This window comes from Sphaerodactylus townsendi, linkage group LG13, assembly GCF_021028975.2.
Source record: "Sphaerodactylus townsendi isolate TG3544 linkage group LG13, MPM_Stown_v2.3, whole genome shotgun sequence".
Lineage (NCBI taxonomy): Eukaryota > Metazoa > Chordata > Lepidosauria > Squamata > Sphaerodactylidae > Sphaerodactylus > Sphaerodactylus townsendi.
In genome coordinates, this window is record NC_059437.1 from 40,156,229 (window position 1) to 40,175,050 (window position 18,822).

The 18,822-nt window shown below is 46.7% G+C and overlaps 1 protein-coding gene across 3 annotated transcripts; it reads right to left on the bottom strand.

Moving 5' to 3' along the window:
- Window positions 1–608: 608 nt before the first annotated feature.
- LOC125442360 (L-serine dehydratase/L-threonine deaminase-like) lies at window positions 609–14,805 on the bottom strand. 3 transcript variants are annotated; one of them, XM_048513653.1, is made up of 8 exons: window positions 14,507–14,642; window positions 9,408–9,569; window positions 8,914–8,953; window positions 8,105–8,244; window positions 7,313–7,404; window positions 6,737–6,964; window positions 4,471–4,595; window positions 609–1,205 (listed from the first exon to the last, which is right to left on the bottom strand). In XM_048513653.1, exons 2-8 carry the CDS (start codon window positions 9,558–9,560, stop codon window positions 997–999), a joined length of 987 nt encoding a protein of 328 aa, XP_048369610.1. In that variant the 5' UTR covers window positions 9,561–9,569; window positions 14,507–14,642; the 3' UTR covers window positions 609–996. The 3 variants fall into 3 exon arrangements, with proteins under 3 accessions (XP_048369610.1, XP_048369612.1, XP_048369611.1); XM_048513655.1 differs by lacking the exon at window positions 9,408–9,569 and having other exon boundaries at window positions 14,507–14,563; XM_048513654.1 differs by lacking the exons at window positions 8,914–8,953; window positions 9,408–9,569 and having other exon boundaries at window positions 14,507–14,805.
- Window positions 14,806–18,822: the final 4,017 nt, after the last annotated feature.

The following is an 18,822-nucleotide window of genomic DNA, read 5'->3' on the forward strand; positions in this document are numbered from 1 at the left end:
TGGGGAATCAAACCCAGTTCTCCAGATTAGAATCCACCTGCTCTTAACCGCTACACTGTGCATGGCAGGAATGTAGTTGTTCAAGAATAACTGAAAGGGTTGAAGTGGTGCTGTATGTGAGGAGAGGGTTTGTTTTGTCAGAAAATACTGGAGGAGGCAGTTGACAGGCCTGGGTAAGACGAAGGGAAGGAAGGACAAACAACATCGGCTACTGACTTGCCTGACCAGCGTGAGGAGTTGGGTCCTGCTCTCCTTGATCAGCTTCTATCAAATTAATTAAGGGTTACAGTAATAAAATATCATAAAGAGCAAACAAAATGGAAAAAAATACAACTGTAACAACAATGCCTGTGAGAATCGTTTTTTATTATTTGTTTACAACAGGTAAACATATTACCCATCTAGGATAAAATCACAAAATCAACATTTTATATAGTGAGCTTTTTCAAAGTCTTGCATCTAACGATCAAGACTTGAAACTTCTTGTCAGCCAAAGGTCAAAGTTAGATCACGACAAAAGCTTTTTACTAGCTATCTGATGTGGACTCATTTCATGTCACATACACTCCCTCAAAAATCTTCTGCAGTGCTCTGGGAATAGTTTATGGTTTTAAATAACATTCCTAACTTAAATCTTGCCCAAAAGGCTTCCTGCCGTCCCAAAAGATCTGCTGCAGGTCTCAACTAGATGAGTTAAGATACACCTGCAGCAGGTATCCAGTGATTCTTACCTGCTGGTGATTCAACCATGTCCCAAGGCAGCAGGGAATATGCTACTGTGTCCCTCCGTTTTGCTCCTACTCTCCCACCTGTGGGTGTCACAGAGCTTGGAGGGAGATGAAGATAACATGAGTTTGAATGCACCCATGTTTTTCCCATCATGCTTGGAGATAAGTGCACCACAGCTAAAACACCAGTGTGGCCAAAACTCCGCATGAATTGTGTCCCTCTCCACTTTAGTAACATGGAGTGCCTTTCAGTTACAACTTGCTCTGTCTAAGCAGCTGTGATGTTCTGAATGCCCAACTGCTCCTTCAGGCGCTGCAACTGGGCCAGCGTGATGTTGTTCCCGCCACACACAATAACCACCAAGGAGTCTGGCTTGGGGCGGAGCTTGCCTTCTGCTTTTAGCCTCTGTGCCACTCCACTGTAGACAGATGTCAAGGCTGCGCCACAGGCGGGTTCCACCAGGAACTTCTCATCATCTGTGAGACAAGGGGGATGGAGGAGGAGGAAGAAGAAGAGTTTGGATTTATACCCCACCTTTCTCTCCTGTAAGGGGACCCAAAGGGGCTTACAAACTCCTTTCCCTTCCTCTCCCCACAACAGATGCCTTGTTAGGCAGGTGGGGCTGAGATAGTTCCAAAGAACTGTTACCAGCCCAAGGTCACCCAGCAGGAATGTAGGAGTGTGGAAACACATCTGGTTCACCAGATAAGCCTCTTCCACTCAGGTGGAGGAGTGGCAGAGGTGGGATTCAGGGAGTTCTGAAGGTTCTGTAGAACCTGTTGTTAAAATGTCCTTTTTCACTTTTTTAATACTTAAAATATTTTTAATTAAGTATTAATATTTTTTAATTCTTAAAATAAAAAAGTGATATTAAAATTTTTTAAAATACTTTTTAACAGTCATTATTTTAATCCCACCACCATCAGAACCTGTTGTTAAAATGTTTGAATCCCACCACTGAGGAGTGGGGAATCAAACCCGGTTCTCCAGATTAGAATCCACCTGTTCTTAACCACTACACCAGTTTGTTATGCCACTGGGGGATGCTGCCAGGTTCAAGTTCAAGTTCTGCATTGTTTCATCCCTTTTGATCCAAAGTCCACAAACGGTACAGGTCAGTTTGTGTTGAAATACTGCTGAACACCTGTGCCTAGGAATTTGTGCTTGCCCATCATGCTTTATCAGTTTGCTTTTGGGAATACTCTGGTACAGTGCACAGCTGCTCTGCCTCCTGCCTAGTTTTATCACCAGTCCTTTTGCCCACCCTGACTGGGTTTGTGTCACCAGATGTGTTGATTGCCCCTGGGTTAGAAAGTTTTCAAGAAGGACTAGATACATTCAACAGCAATTAGTCTCAAGGGTCCACCAAATGCTATGTACTGCGGGGGGCGGGGGCGCAACTGTTAAAAAGGGTGGGCTTTTAGGTCCTGCTTGCAGGATTGCCAGTGGGAGCAGGCTTACCACTATGGGACACAGGATGCTGGCCTAACTGAGCCTTTGCTGCCCCTTCAACTACAAGTTTCTTTTACATCAAATAGAATTAATCTAACTCAAAGACATCTCTCTCAGAATATCTAAGCAAAAGGGTTAGATCAGTGGTGGCGAACCTTTGGCACTCCAGATGTTATGGACTACAATTCCCATCAGCCCCCTGCCAGTATGGCCAGTTGCTGAAAAGGTGTGTTGACTCATATACTCTCTCTGGCAATGAACAGGATCCATTAGTCAGTTATGAGAATATGATTAGACAACTTACAAAAAGACTATGGAAGAAACAAAACACCACCCAACACCAAAGGAAAAGGAGCAGATTTAACAAATGCTGGTTTGATAAGGATTGCCAACAGGCCAAAAAAAGGCTACATTCAGCTTACATCTCCTTTTGTGCAGACTCTATAGATAGAACTGAATCTTTGGTGTGATTCAGCGGAGCTATTTTTCTGTTTTGCCCTGCAGCTGGCAATGGAAGAAGAAGTTTGGATTTATACCCCACCTTTCTCTCCTGTAAGGAAACTCAAGGTGGCTCACAAGCTCCTTTCCCTTCCTTTCTCCACAACAGATACCTTGTGAGGTAGGTGGGGCTGAGAGAGTTCCAAGAGAACTGTGACTAGCCCAAGGTCACTCACCAGGAATGTAGGAATGCGGAAACACATCTGGTTCACCAGATAAGCCTCAGCCACTCAGGTGGAGTGGGGAATCAAACCCAGTTCTCCAGATTAGAATCCACCTGCTCTTAACCACTACACCACGCTGGTCCTCGTGTGGGAGAAGAGTGACTAAAGGTATCAGGGAAGGAAAGGATCAGGAAGCTGCTATTCCCTTGGGACATTTTAACTCCATGTGCAGTACCTTTGCCTTTAAACCTAGCAACCTTAAACAGTGTCATTGAAAACAGTGTTGGGATGACTTCAGCCTTGTATGACCGATTTTGCTGTTTATTGCTACAACCCTCATCATCATTTGCCATGTTTTAAGTTTACATAGCAAGAAGGTACATTCGGCATCTCTCGAAGAGAAGTGATCTGAAATAAGAATTGCTTTGTTAGGTCAAGACAAGGTCCACCTACTCCAGTGGTGGCGAACCTATGGCACGGGTGCCAGAGGTGGCACTCAGAGCCCTCTATGTGGGCACACATGCACAGAGTTCATCATGTGGGGGGGGGAATCACCCCCCCCCACACACACACACACATCTAGGCTGGCCTGGGCCCCTGGACTTGATGTGCATGCACCTCAGTGAGCAGGGACGACTCGGCTGGTGGGCCTGGTGCCTGTGCTCCAGGTGGCTGCTGCCCGGTTGGTGGGGGTGGGCAGAGATGCTAGAGAGGCGCAGAGCGGCGCATGTGGGACTTGCTGGAGGCTACAGCAGGCTGGCTCCTGCTCAAGGGGTTTTTTCAGGTTAAATTGCCGCGTTGGCACTTTGGGAGACATAAGTGGGTTTTGGGTTGCAATTTGGGCACTCGGTCTCGAAAAGGTTCACCATCACTGACCTACTCCATCATTTGCATGGATCAGAGCAGCCAGCAAGCTGCCATCTCCAGCCGTCACCTGCCAGGGTAGTGTTGGGCTAAGGCCCCTTCCACACGTGCAGAATAATGCACTTTCAATCCACTTTCAATGTCTTTTGAAGCTGGATTTTGCTATGTGGAATAGCAAAATCCTCTTTCAAACCATTTTGAAAGTGGATTGAATGTGCATTATTCGGCATGTGCAGATCTGGGAGACCCAGTTTGAACCCCCACTCATCCCAGTGGAAGCTTGCTGGGTGAACTTGACTCTCTCAGCCAAACCTACCTCACAGGGCAGTTGTGAAGACAAAATGGAGGAGAGGAGAATAATGCAAGCTGTTTTGGGTCCCCATCGAGGAGGAAGGCAGGGTGTAAACAAATTAAATACATAAGTCCACAAGCATTTTGCAAGCAGCATTAACTGATGAGGAGCTACATTTTTATTTGTGGTTCAAAATGTACTCTATTGATTGCACCCATTTGTCAACTGGAGCCTGCAACCCTGCATCCTTCCAGATTGCTTTAAATTCTCCAGTACTGCACAACCTGCTTCGAGACTTTAGTCTGCAGTGCATTTAAATTCATGTCAATAGATATATTTAGGAAAGGACGTAAGTAGGACTTTCCTTTGGCCATGTGAAGTAGGGTGAGTGTTTTCTATTTCTATTACTTCCACTGCCACTACCAAATGTGTATTTAGAACAAATGGTGTGCTGGGAGCTGTACAACGTACCCACAAACTTCTCAATGGCCATTACTGCCTGCTGATCGGTGATGACCTCTGAAAAGACAGGGTGCTCCTGAGCCAGCTTCAGAGTCTCTGCCCCCACGGTCTTCGCCCCAAGGCTTTTAGCAACGCTAGATCCATAAGGAAACAAGGAAGTCATCAGTTGATCATATTTTGGGGAGGGGGGGAACATGCTGGGTATGTCAAGCAACATCCAGTCACAGCTGACCAATGACAACCCAGAAGAGTTTTCAAGGCAACAGATGGTGAGAGGAGGTCTGCAATTGTCTTAGTTCTTGATGATCTCCCATCAAAATGTTAACCAGGGCTGACCCTCCTTAGCTTCTGAAATCTGACAAGATTAGGTTAGCCTGGGCTATCCAGGACATAAACATACCTATGACGGGACATCTGGGGACAACCGCCCCAGGCGGCCCATGTTGAGTCATGTGGAGGGGCAGAAAATTGCCTCCCGCACTTCTGCCAGCCAGATGTGGTGTGGAGCAGAGCCAGATGCTGCCCAGGCAAGCCTCGGCTAACTTGGCTGCTGCCCAAGGGGTGAGCCGAGGCGAGCCAGAGAGGGCTTCCACTTTTTTCTCCCCACTGCGGACCAAGGTAAGTGGGGCATGGTGGGGCCCATGGGGTGAGCAGAAAGCTGGGAGTCTACCCCAGGCTCCATTTTCCCTAGCTATGCCACTGGGTCAGGGCACATGCTAGGAGGCACTAACAAATCCCTTATATAACCCTTATATAAGCATTTAGCCTGTAGCTAAAGTAAAATAAAACAGACCAGAATCCTTTAAAAAATCAAGTGTATAGTTCTTATGAGCCAGTACTTGACAAATTGGGATGGATGTGCAAATGTGGTTTTATTTATTTGAAATATTATTATTTATATTAATTTATATATTTATAATTTATATCATAATTTATATTAATTTATATAAATATTATTCCACACCTCTCCAGAGCTTGCAGCAATAATTCTTTAAAGAAGTACAGTAATTTAAAAAAAATAGATCAAAGAAGAGGCCGTCCTCTTCCTCTCTTCCCCATTTAACTCCAGGCTGCACCAGGGCTTGCAGTGCCTCTGTAGGGCACAAGGCGGAGAGCAGGAAAGAGAGGCATCCTAATCCACTAGTGGTCACCAGCCTCCAAACTCTTGTTTTCCTGTGAGTTTTTAGGACGTGGCCTAAGCCCCGCCTCCCCACCAGAAGTCTAGCATGCCCAAAGTCACTGTCTGTAATGAGGGGCAGCTCTGTGTGCTGACTTGTGTAGATTCAAAGTGATTGAGGATGCTTAGTTAAATAGGAGAGCCTCTGCCACAGAACTTGGAGAGCCACTGCCAATTACAGCAGAGAATACTGACCTTGACAGAACAATGGTCCAATGTCATATAGCACGGCTACACAATTTCATTGAATTAATATCAATTAGATTTTCTTTTGAAAAGCATTGTGAGGAAAGCTGGGCACTCAGCAGTTTTACTTTCTTACTATTGCAGAATCAAGGACTCTGTTACTCATGCAGTATTTTATGGGGTGGGGTGGGGGACTTTTTTAAAAACCAGGCAGGGCCAAGTGTAATGTTGGAGAAGAAGAGTTTGGATTTATACCCCACCTTTCTCTCTTGTAAGGAGACTCAAGGTGGCCGACAAACTCAAGGTGGCTTTCCCTTCTTCTCCCCTCAACAGACACCTTGTGAGGTAGGTGGGGTTGAGAGAGTTCTGAGAGAACTGTGACTAGCCCAAGCTCACCCAGCAGGAATGTAGGAGTGCGGAAACACATCTGGTTCACCAGATAAGCCTCCATCACTCAGGGGGAGGAATGGGGAATCAAACCCGGTTCTCCAGATTAGAATCCACCTGGTCTTAATCACTACACTACCTTGGCTCTCTGCTGGTAGGGTTGCCAATTCCAGGTTGGGACATTTCTGGAAAGTGAAGCCTGGAAAGGAGAGGGGCAGGGGAGGGGAGGGGAAGGACCTCATATCATGCCATAGAGTACACCCTCCAAAGCAGCCATTTTCTCCAGAGCAAATTAGAAACCTGGAGGTTAACCACTCAAGCCCAACGGGAAACAGATAACAAGTGGGATATTGCCAACCGTCATCATCAGCACTACCAGGAAGCCCAGGTGAGTTTTCAGAGCAAGGCAACTTGATGAGAACCCACATCAATGGTCTTGATCTCACTTATACCTGGAAGAGGCTTCCTTCCCAAGGTGGAGCGATGCGCTGTGCATACACTACCAAAACTGTTTCTCACGCTCACCTAGTAATTTCCGGAAGGGTCACCAGCTTCCCAGATGTCACGGCAGCATTTAGACTGTGGGCTCCTTTGGTCTCCAAGGCAATGACGGGCACATCAGACCAGCCTACTTCTCGGAGACCCCGGACCACGCCACACAGCAACCCACCTCCTCCGACCGAGAGAGCCAGCGCTCCAGGTGGGGAATCCATCTGTTCCTTTAACTCTTTGACCAGAGATGCGTGTCCTTCCCTGTAGGGATAAAAGGGAGGGCATCAGGTCATGATCAGAACTGAGAGAGCAGAGCAATGGGAAATGATGCTAGAATAAAGGACATACAGCAGATTCTTCAAATTGCCCATCAACAGAACATGGCTTGAACATAAACTGTCTGTAGCATTTCGTCTTCCTCAAGTTTTACCAGGGATGTAAGGATGTACATTTGTTTCAGTTGCGGTGTTTTCCTTGTTAATTATCCTTAAGCCAATGTTAACTTTTAAAACATGCTTACTTCAGGCCGGTGTGAGAGATGCAAGATTATACTTCAGCAAAAGGGCTTCTCATTCTGCTTTGGTTACCTCGTTCTTATGGGCTACATACCAGATGAGAGGGTCATCAAAGGGGGGTGCGTAGACCCATCCGGGGTTGTTCTTCACAAGTTCCTTGGCTTGTTCGATGCTCTCATCCAACATCTGGAGAGAAAGAAAAACGATGCATTTATTTTAGCATTTCTATCGCCATCTTCCTTGCAGCATAGGAGGAGTAGGAGTAGGAGGAGTTTGGATTTATACCCCACCTTTCTCTCCTGTAAGGAGACTCAAGGTGGCTTACAAGCTCCTTTCCCTTCCTCTCCCCACAACAGACACCTGGGGCTGAGAGAGTTTAGAGAGAACTGTAGCCCAAGCTCACCCAGCAGGAATGTAGGAGTGCGGAAACATGTCTGATTCACCAGATAAGCCTCTGCCACTCAGGTGGAGGAGCAGGGAATCAAACCCGGTTCCCCATATTAGAATCCACCTGCTCTTATCTACTACCCTGGCTGTCATACAAAGCAACACACAAAGGGCTGCCAAGAAATGTTCCTCTTAGGCAGGGGTCTTCAAACTATGGCCCTCCAGATGTTCATGGACTACAATTCCCATCAGCCCCTGCCAGCATGGCCAAATGGCAGGGCTGAGGGGAACTGTAGTTCATGAACCTCTGGGGGGCCATAGTTTGAAGACCCCTGCTCTTAGGCATGGATCTGGACCAGCCCTACTTAGATTCAGCAAGGTTGCTGCATCATATACCTTCCTGCCGTACCCTGGAAACGATTTTATTAGACTGCTATGCAGAGAAAGGCCCGCAGATCTGGAGGTCTCTTTGGTCACTCCCTCCTTCCTAGATACTTACCTCTCCCACAATGCACACGGTGCTCCCCTCATCTTTCAGACGATCTATGGTGAAGGCTGGCGTGGATGTAGGAACGAAGATGGTAGCTGGGATGCCCAGCATTCTGGCCGCATAAGCAGCTGCGAGGCCGGCATTTCCCCCTGAAAGGAAGCCTGTTCAGCATCACATGACACTAGACTTCACGAAGACAGTTCCCCTTGCCTATCTTCTCCCTACATGCAAGATAGGGTCGCCTGCCTTCAAGTGATGGCTGGAGACCTCCTGCTATTACAACTGATCTCCAGGCAACAGAGATAACAGTTCATCTAAAGAAAATGGCCACTTTGGAAGGTGGGTTGTAGGGCATTCAATTCCAGTGAAGTCCTTCCCCTCCACAAACCCTGTCCTCCTCAAGTTCCACCCCCAACATCTCCAGGTATTTTACAACCCAGAACTGCCAGTCCTAATACAAGACCCTGCCTGTGAGAGTGATGGGGCGCAATGAGCCCCAGAATAGGGCTGTCAACCTCTAGGTGGCACCTGGAGATCTGCTGTTGCATTTCGTCTCCAGATGATCAAAGTCAGTTCGCCTAGAGAAAATGGCGGCTTTAGAGGGAGGACTTTATGGCATTAGACCCTGCTGAGGTCCCTCCCTTCACCAAACCCAGCCCTCCTCAGGCCCCGCCCCCAAATCTCCAGGTATTTCCCAAGCCAGAGCTGGCAACCCTATCCCGGAGTGATGCTGCATAGTTGCACAAGAGGGGTTGGTATGGATGAGCCACAGTTGATGTCTCCCCCCACCCACGCCGAAACCAAGGAAGGTCTGTTACCTGAGGAGCACACAAAACGCTTGCAGCCCCGTTCAGCCCACTGTGGAGGCAAAAGGAAAGCAACGAGTTAGCAAGAGCTACCATGTAAAGATGGTCTGCAACCTGCGGCTCTCCAGATGTTCATGGGCTACAATTCCCATCAGCCCCTGTCAGCATGGCCAATTGGCCATAACCATCTGGAGAGCCACAGGTTGCAGACCCCTATGGCACTTGAAGACTATCTTGATGGCGGTTATCAGAGACAAGAATACGGACAATTTTCTGAAAGACTGGAATTCCTTTGCAGACCATTTATTGAAAACATATACATATTTATAGAACTCCTTGATATAACGACAGTTCCCAGGATTCTTTGGGAGGGAGCCATGATGGTTGCAAAGATTGGGAACTGATTTAAATTTGTTGCAAAGATGTTAGCCTTCATGCACAACCTTTCTTCCCTGCCCAAAAATACCCATCCCTTTGCATCCCACGTAACATTTCCCTCTTCCTACCGTTTTGCAGAAATGCCCGATGCCCCGTATCTTAAAAGAGCCCGTGGGCTGGGTGTTGTCCAGCTTCAAGTAGACCTTGGTACCAGCCACTTTGGAGAGGGGAATGCTTTCTCTCAGTGGAGTGTTGATGTGGAGGCTCTTGGTAGGGGTCATAGTGGAAGGCTGAGGGTAGAAATATGGTTACTAGATTCAATGACTGAAGGCAGGGGGAGAAAATACTGTAGTGCAGAGGTGTAACAAGGGGGAAAGCGCCCGGTGCACTGGTGTGTTCTCTGCCCCATCCCACCCCGGAACACCCCCGCCCTGCCCCAGAATGCCCCTGTCCCACCCCGGAATGCCCCCCATGCCCCCAGAACGCCCCCACCATGCCCTCATGCCACCACGCCTCTGGAATGCCCCCACCACGCCCTCATGCCGCCACGCCATGCTCCACAGGGCACACTCCTGGTGCGTCGCGCACCCCCACCAGTCCCCTTGGAGCTACGCCTCTGCTGTAGTGCTTCTTCAGTTAGCAGTTCGGAAAATGCTCTAATTTTTGATGTTGCATAATTTGGGCCTTTCTCTCTTGCAACAACTCTCTATTATGGAACTTTTGTGGGTCATCCAGATTTCTTCCTCAAGGAAGACCTTCTGTTGTACATATATTACATTTTCCTGGCATTTGTAATGCATTATTTTGTCAAGAGGACAATGCGATTCTTTTCCACCCAGAACTTTTCCTTGAAGGAAGACACTCAAGCTGTCAGCCCCTGAAAGGACCATCAAAGTTCTGAGAGAAACCTGAACAGGTATCCTGCATTGGAGGCGGGGCTTCAGTGCTTTGATCAGTTTACCCCATGTTAAACCAAATCCAATAAAATTGTGCAAATTCATTTGACAGACAAAATGCATACAGGTCTCAGAATTCAGCTTTCCATAGCACAGAATTTGTATTGCTTGGGCATGAGGTTTAATTATTTTTTTACTGTTCAGACTGCGTTCACTGTAGTTTGCTGCTAGCGATTTGTGTGTTCTTTTTCTTTCTGCTAGCAATTTGCTTTATGTGTTCTTTGCACTGAGACTTCTGTCCTTCCCTCCAACTATGTGTGCCTTTGCTGCAAAATACCCACCATGGGAAAATCGTTCATTCCTGCCCATGACTTATTGGAACTCCCTTTCCGCTAATGGCAACTTGATTTTTATACCGTCTTTACCCAGGCACCCCAATCCTTTCCTCCAGCTGTCTGGTTCTCCACGTTAACCTTCATCTCCCCTGGGATGACAACATCTCTCCTTCCTTTGACCCCGGGGTTTTCATGCAAATGCAGCATCTCACAATTAGATGAGGGTTCCTGCCAAACTCATTAGCCTACATTTTGGCTGGGCAGCTGGGACAAAAGGCTGCACTATTTTCAAGGGGCTCATAAAACCCGTTGATGTGCACAATTTCCCCCTTCTCATCAGAAATTCCCCATCTGCTAATGAGACTCAAGCGAAATGGACAACAGGCGGAAAGGTGGACAAATGGATGGAGGCGGCCGAGCCTGAGATAGCATCAGGCCCATGGGAAAACTCTCTTGCAGAAAGCACGTATTGCCAGTACAGTTAGCATTTCCAGGAAGCAGTTGTTCACCCAACTTGTGCTGTGGCACACCCGGAGCTCTGTCTGTAATGGGTGTGTGTGTAGGGGAAACATGCAGTCAAGGCAGCAGTTGCCAGATCTCCCATAGGGCTGTCCAAATTCAGGTTGGTTCCCAGATTCTTCTAGGCATTAGAAGAAGAAGAAGAAGAAGAAGAAGAAGAGGAAGAGGAAGAGGAAGAGGAGGAGGAGGAGGAGGAGGAGGAGGAGGAGGAGTTCGGATTTATACTCCACCCTTCTCTCCTGTGAGGAGACTCAAGGTGGCCTACCTGGCTCAACTTTCCTTTCCTGCCACAGCAGACACCTTGAGGAGTAGATTGTGGCACAGAGAGTTCCAAAAGAACACCTGTCACTAGGCAGCTAAAGAGTCACCCAGCAGGGGAAATATAGGAATCACAGAAGCTACATCTCTGGATTCAGCCTGCTCCATACCCAGGTCTTCTGGCGCTCCTAAGGGCAGAGACTCACTTTTGACCCCTGGCTTTCAGCACATCTGCAACTAATCCATTAGCCCCTCATAAGCATGTTCATTTGGAAATAAGTGGAATTTAAATGAGCTCAGGATTTCAGTCTGAAAATTTCTATTATATATGCTGTAGTCTTCTCTTCTGTTGGCTTTACTCGTTCTCCTCTTTCCTCTGTTTCCAGCTGTTCTCAAAACAAATAGGTCCTTGAAAGGAAAACAGTGGTGGGTAGAGCAATCTCTGTGGCCCATAAGGCTGCCTGCTGCCTGGAGAAAAAGGACTTGCCCTTTTAATAGAGGCTATTTACCCCCATGACCCCTTCCACACATGCAGAATAATGCACTTTCAATCCATTTTCAATGCACTTTGCAGCTGGATTTTACTGTGCGGAATAGCAAAATCCACTTGCAAACAATTGTAAAAGTGGATTGAAAGTGCATTATTCTCCATGTGCAGACGGGGCCTTGAAAACTTTAACTGCCCATTAGTCCCCTGTTAAAAGTGTGTGACGTTTTTCTCCAAGCTTGTTGGCAACCCGAGGCTCCTAGGATCCACTTTAAAGGTCCCAACCTACTGGCTAACTTATTGGGCGACCGCGGGTTGCTACTAATACGCATGCAAATATCTGCCTGTTCAGAAACCCCCTGGATGTCATGCCGAAGATTATTGACCACACAAAATCCAGTAGCAGCTGGAACTTTGCAGCGCAAAGCGAGCACCCATTAAACAAAGCTGAAATTCCGCCTCTCAGCTGTTTGGGAAGGGGGAGCAGAGAGTTGGATTCCCCCTGCCCAATCACACAACTGATGGGTGGGGTTTCTGGTTTTTCCCCTTAAAAGATGCACAGAGAATGGGGGGGGGGGGGGCTCCATGCTGTATGCTTGCTGTTTTGCATTGAAAATCCAGCATTAGTTCTTGGGTTCCTATCCAGCAACCTACACACTATGGAAACGTGCAGAAGGGACTATGTGCATACAGGTCCAGTGCCCATATAGATCAGTACAGTCTGAATCGCTCCCCACCCACCCCCACAAACTCCCTCCCCCCCTTAGGGACCAGACGTCTCTAACTCACAAACCCATACAGATGTGACTTTTCTTATTGTCCTTTCTCCTCTAGATGCTATTCCTGAATGATAGTCTATCACTGTCTATTTGCTGCGGTAACTAAAGTGGAACTTCCATATTCAAAGACAATATATTCCCGATTACCAGATGCTGAGGGACAAACAACAGAGGCCAGATATCTCCTTGTAAGTTTCCCAGGCCCTAGCCAGGTGGTCCTTTATAACAGAATCAGTATGCTGGAGTTATGACTTATTCAATGGCAGTAATGTCGCTACCGAAAATGACAGTTTCTTGTTATCGATCTGCAGTAAGCAGGGATATTCCACTGGGATTCCTTGCAAATTAACCATGTGCCCAGAGGGAGCCTGTGTCAGAGTCTGACATCAGAGCTGGGAGTTCCTGGCTGACATCTTCAACAGTTTTAAAAGCATCTAGGGCAGCAGGTCTCAGAACTGCCTGGAACTCTGAAGAGCTGGGGCCAGTTTGTATAAGCTGAACAGGGCAGGATGGGTCAGTGGCGATTTGACACAGTAGACAGGTGTTGCTTAGGAGCTTGCATGATGTAGTGGTAGAGTGCGGCGGATTCTGATGTGGAGAACTGGGTTTGATACATGAAGCCTGATATAGGTGACATTGGGCCACTCACATTTCTCTCAGAATTCTCTTAGCCCCACCTGCCTCACAAGGGGTCTATGGTCGAATCCCCACTACCGTCTTAGCCAGGTTTCAGAACAAAAACTAACCAGGTTTGAGGGACGACCTCCCCATGGCTTGCATGGCAGTTTCCGTTTCTGGCGCACGTTCTCCCCATTAATCCGCGTTCCAGCAGGACCTGGTTGCAAGTGTCATAAACCCCATTAACACGTTTCAGAGCTGATCCAAGGGGAGGGATGAGGGTTGAAACCCTGACTCATTTCCCGCCCTGGAGTGTGACGTGGAATTCGGGCAACCAATCAGCGCTGCAATGCACACGCAGTCTTTCCTTAGTTTCATTTCCGCTTTTGCGATCGGTCAGCAGAAGGAGATGCAAACGTTAAACAGTCAAACGCGTAACTTTGAATTGTTCATGGTTTACACAGGTAACAATTGACTGTTTGAACGGTTAAACAGTTAAACGTTAAACTTTTACACACTGGTTTTTTTGATCACACCCCTACAATGTACGTTTCCGCAGTGGGAAAAGGTCCCACCCCATCAAGGCATGCCAGCCAATCAGGGGAGGCCGGCGAAGCGAGCTAGCCTGGTGAGTAGGGGATTGCCTAAGAGTTCTGCAGCTTTAGATTGTGTCTGCTGTGTGCTCGCTGCGGTGGGGAGGGAGAAACTCCAATGAAGAGGACACAGTTTCACAATGAACAGGTTTGGATCTGCATGCAAATTTCAAGTGGGGATTCGACCTATGGTGGAAAGGGGAAGGGAAGGAGTTTGTAAGCTGCTATAGATTCCTCACAGTTGAGAAAAATGGGGTACAAATCCAAACTCCAACAACACCTCCTCCTCCTCCTCCTCCTCCTCCTCCTCCTCCTCCTCCTCCTCCTCCTCCTCCTCTTCTTCTTCTTCTTCTTCTTCTTCTTCTTCTTCTTCTTCTTCTTCTTCTTCTTCTTCTTCTTCTTCTTCTTCTTCTTCTTCTTCTTCTTCTTCTTCTTCTTCAATGGCAAATAAGTCTGAACTTCTCATGCTCTACAAGGTCGCCATAAGTCAATTGTGACTAGACAACATCTCCCACCACCACTATTGTAGCCGTTGTTTATGCCACAACTGGGGTCTTCTCAAACAAAAGGTCTTCTGCCAACTAATAATTCATAGTGGCTAAACTCCCTTGATCTGAACTTCAGATCTGAATTTCCTGATTATCTGCATTCACCTGTAATCCTGCTGACCCCAACAGCAAAGATGTACCGCATGATGCTAACAGAATAACCTTCCATGAGACATGGAAAAATGCACACTTACCTCCAAAAGTCCAAATGGAGGCTGCAGGAGGCTGGCTGACCAACTGGGCTGTGAGGCGCTCTAGGACTTTGCTGGTGCTGAGGCAGCGGGGATCTGATCTTTGGAATCGCTGCCTCATTTGAAGATGCTGAACTCCAGACTTTATAGGCTAGTGGTCCTGGCTTAGTGGCCAGTTGGGGTAGGCGAGCAGGACAAGCTGTTCTGCCACCACCCTCCTAGCTCTGATGTCATCGTCCTCTTCTGCTCCAACGAAAGGTTTCTGCTAAAGGGAAAGCAGCCGTGTCAAGACTAAAGGGAAGGGGTCCACCAGAAGGAGGGGCAGTGGGGGAATGCATTGCAAAAGGAAAAGGACTTATTCCAGTCCCTCTGATACCAGAAGGGGAGATGGGGAGGCCGGCTGGAGGTCAGCCAGTGCGACAGCCTCCCAGACAAAGGGCCTTTCACTCTGGAGGTTCAGAACCGGCTCAAACCAGGTTGGAGAGCTGAGTCTGGAATGATGATGAGGCAAGGAAGGAAAAGAGGGGTCGGATGGGAAAACACCCAGACTGACAGCCCTTCTGGCCAGATAAAGAGGTTAAGCAGGTGGGGGGCGGGGGCTGCCTCGTGTCCTCCTACCTAGACCTATTTCCTATCTTGTTTTGTTTTTAACATTTCTCCCACTATCTAGCTTTCTTTTTGAGAAAAAGCATGCAGAAACTTCTGTGGGAAGGGAGTCTTCAAGCAGAAAACTCACAATCTGTGTTTAAAAAATGCCCCACTTCTTTCTTTCTTTCTTTCTTTCTTTCTTTCTTTCTTTCTTTCTTTCTTTCTTTCTTTCTTTCTTTCTTTCTTTCTTTCTTTCTTTCTTTCTTTCTTTCTTTCTTTCTATCTATCTATCTATCTATCTATCTATCTATCTATCTATCTATCTATCTATCTATCTATCTATCTATCTATCTATCTATCTATCTATCTATCTATCTATCTATCTATCTATCTATCTATCTATCTTCGTCTGTCTGTCTGTCTGTCTGTCTGTCTGTCTGTCTGTCTGTCTGTCTGTCTGTCTGTCTGTCTGTCTGTCTGTGCTATCAAGTCACAGGTGATTTATGGTGACCCTGTAGGTTTTTAAGGCAAACTATATTCATAGGTGGTTTGCTGTTGCTTGCCTCTGTGTAGTGACCCTGGTGTTACTCGGTGGTCTCCCATCCATATACTAAGCAGGACCAACCCCGCCTACGCTTCCGAGATCTGATGAGTTCGAGTTATTTTGAGTTATCCAGGACAGAGTTAGTTACCCATGCCTAGGCTAGTATTACTATATTCAAAGGTACAATTGGGTTGCTCAGCTATATTCTGGGCTGCTAATAACATAATTTAAAAGTCACAATAGGCAATAAAGGGCCACATTCCCATACTGCATAGGTGTCACACTCGTAGCCCATCATGCTGGCAGGGGATGGTGGGAATTGTAGTCCATAACATCTGGAGGGCCACGAGTTTGACACCTATGCCATATTGGCATGCTTCAGTTCAATGGGTGCCATACTGGTTGAAGGGAGAATCTTTCTGAATCTGGAGTGAAAACTGTGCCCTGATTTACTCCCTACTAAAAGTCTGCAGTGTGCCAGAGAAAAGAGAGATGCCAGTCATTGGATGCGATCAAGCAATACATCTTCAGCACAGCAAAACCAGACTGAAGTTCTCAGTGGCCTCAGATGCAGGTTAAATCTTTTGTGTCGTCTCTGAAGATCTGCCAAGAACAAACGGAGGGAAAAAAAAACACCCTCTCCCCCTTGGCTGGTTTAATTTGGAGGCTGCTTGGATTCTCTTGAGAGCTTTAGAATATTCTTCGGTCGTTTTTCAGTGTACCTCTATCGATCATTTTCCAGGGCTCTGCACTGAAACGTTTTGGAAATAACTTGTAAAAAGGAGATCTGTAAACGACAAGACTTGTAAATGGGGAGACCAGTAATCGAGCTGCACCGCTAAGAGGTCAGGGACGGCATGCCGATGAACAAACACGGGACTTTGGAAATCTTCCCTCCGAAGATTTTCCCTAATGAGATGGCAGCACTTAACAAATGAAAAGCCCGCTTAATTACTTTTTGATGGATTGCATAAACAGGCACATCCTGTGCGCAACTGGGCTGGAACATGAGGTTGTACAACAAATCATCCTTTTGGTGACCTGGGGATAGGAGAATGCAAGATACAAGATAGGAGAATCCCTGCCAAATGTTTCCGGATTGGTTGAATAGTTAGGCTTGCCAACTTCCAGGTGTTGCCTGGAGATCGCCTGGAATCACAATTTATCTCTAGATGACAGAATTCAGTTCCCCTGGAGAAAATATCTGCTTTGGTGGGCATGATGGCACCATATCTCTTTCGAGGCCCTCCCCTCCCCAGGCTCCACTCCCAAATCTCCAGGAATTTCCCAACCTGGAGTTGGCAACGCAACAGTGTGGGAGGGATGCCTTTGTGATATTTTGAGAGTAGTTTATTTGTTTAGAAGAGGGATTTTTTAAAAGTAGCCTTGCTTTTCTAATACTCAAAGTGGCCCTCAACAAAAAGGCATTTTTGATGCAGTTGACACTTTAAAACTCTTTGCAGGCCTTTGCTGATCTTTGTGTAGGCTCAAAAGGTATAGTGGTTTAATATCACTTGGACAGTCATGCTTTCCCAAAGGAATCATGGGAATTGTAGTTTCATGCAATACTCTCATATTGCCTTGTTAGGGATTCCTATCCACTATACTATAGGTCCTCAGATCAGAGGCATAGCAAGGGGGGGAAGGGCCAGGTGCACTGGTGCGTCCTACGCCCCCGCTCCGCCCCAGAACGCCCCCGCCCCAGAATGCCCCTGCCATGCCCCCAGAATGCCCGCACCACACCCTTACAGGGGTGCAAGCCTGGGGCATTGCGCCCCTTGGAGCTATGCCTCTGCCTCGGATTCTTTGAGAAAGGGGATGCTTAGTGTAAACTAAAAATACAAAAAAACCCACAAACCGTAACTCTAACCCTCCCCAAGCCCCATTCTCCACAGGCTCCACCCCTAAAAGTTTAGGCTGGCATGGCTATGAATCCCAGAATTATTCTACATTTGGAGGAAAACAGTGCTTCATTTGTGTTCCTAGAGTGTTGGAAAGCTGCTCATCCCTAATGCAAATTCTGTTAAGCAACTCTATCTCATCTTGCTCCCAAATCTTCTGTTTTTAGCTGTTAGTGAGTCAAGTTCGAAGGCTTATACTCGAGTCAATAAGTTTCCCAGTTTTTTTGTGGTAAAATTAGGTGCCTTGGCTTATATTCGGGTCGGCTTATGCTCGAGTATATATGGTATTTCCCAACTCAGAGCTGGCAACTGTATTTAACAGACCAATGTGGATTCCACTCTAGAAGTATCCAGGAGTCAAGAAACTCTTCTGCATCTGAACGTTAGGAGAAATTGAATGATCCAAACCTGTCCTGTGTACTTTCACCAGAATTACGTGATCTCGGCAGAGACTGATTAGAAAGAGTAAAAGCCAAAGAAAGCAAACTTCACAGAGATACTGAATATATTTCTTGTGGTACTCTACATGTACTTTTGTTGGGATTTTGCAAGCGTCTGTCACAAATCAGTCATAAAAAGGTTAACTGTAGCCATTGCTTACATGTTAGTGAGAACGTACATCAGAAGTTATAAAGTTAATTCGGTTCCTTTGTAGAGTACACGAGAGGGACACAAGGTCACGTTGGACAGCACATGGTTAGCAAGATGTAACCAAATGTATAATAATGTAGACGTGCAACAGGAAAGAATTTCTTATTTTATCTCCATGTAACCCTCCCTTATATAGTTAGTAAACTTACATACAAAAAAACCAACTGAGATTCTGTCTCGTCTTCTCTTCTACACTTCTACTTAGCAAAGGATATGATTGGGGTGTCTTGCTAGAACCACCTCCCCACATTTATATGTCCAACAACTTTTGTGGCACTCATCTGGGTGGGAGTTGCTGTGGTTTTTTTTTTTAACGTTCTGACTGGCTGCCATCTGGCACCATCTAATATCTCCGCTGAATCCATCAGGACAGTTTTGATTCTGCGCAAAGGAATCAAAGGGTCGCTGGATCTCACTCCAGCCCCTTCTGGCCGTGTTAGGCAAACTATGAAGGGCACATTGATATTGGCAAACCACACAGGTCTGGGTTGTTCCATGTGAACAAATGTCACAAGGTTCAGCCTTTGCTGCCATATGAATCACTGGCAACCATGTTTATTTATTTGCTTTATAAATTTCAGGGTTTTTTTTAATTAGCCAAGCAGTCTTGGTTTGCAATTAAAACTGCAAATGAT

What these genes read in the sequence shown, in the direction of transcription:
- LOC125442360 (XM_048513653.1), bottom strand. Translation starts at nt 9,560, where the DNA reads ATGACCCCTACCAAGAGCCTCCACATCAACACTCCACTGAGAGAAAGC. An exon ending in TTTGATGACCCTCTCATCTG is followed by an intron (nt 6,965 to 7,312) that starts GTATGTAGCCCA and finishes TTATCCCTACAG; the next exon opens with GGAAGGACACGCATCTCTGG. An exon ending in GGCCATTGAGAAGTTTGTGG is followed by an intron (nt 1,206 to 4,470) that starts GTACGTTGTACA and finishes CTTGTCTCACAG; the next exon opens with ATGATGAGAAGTTCCTGGTG.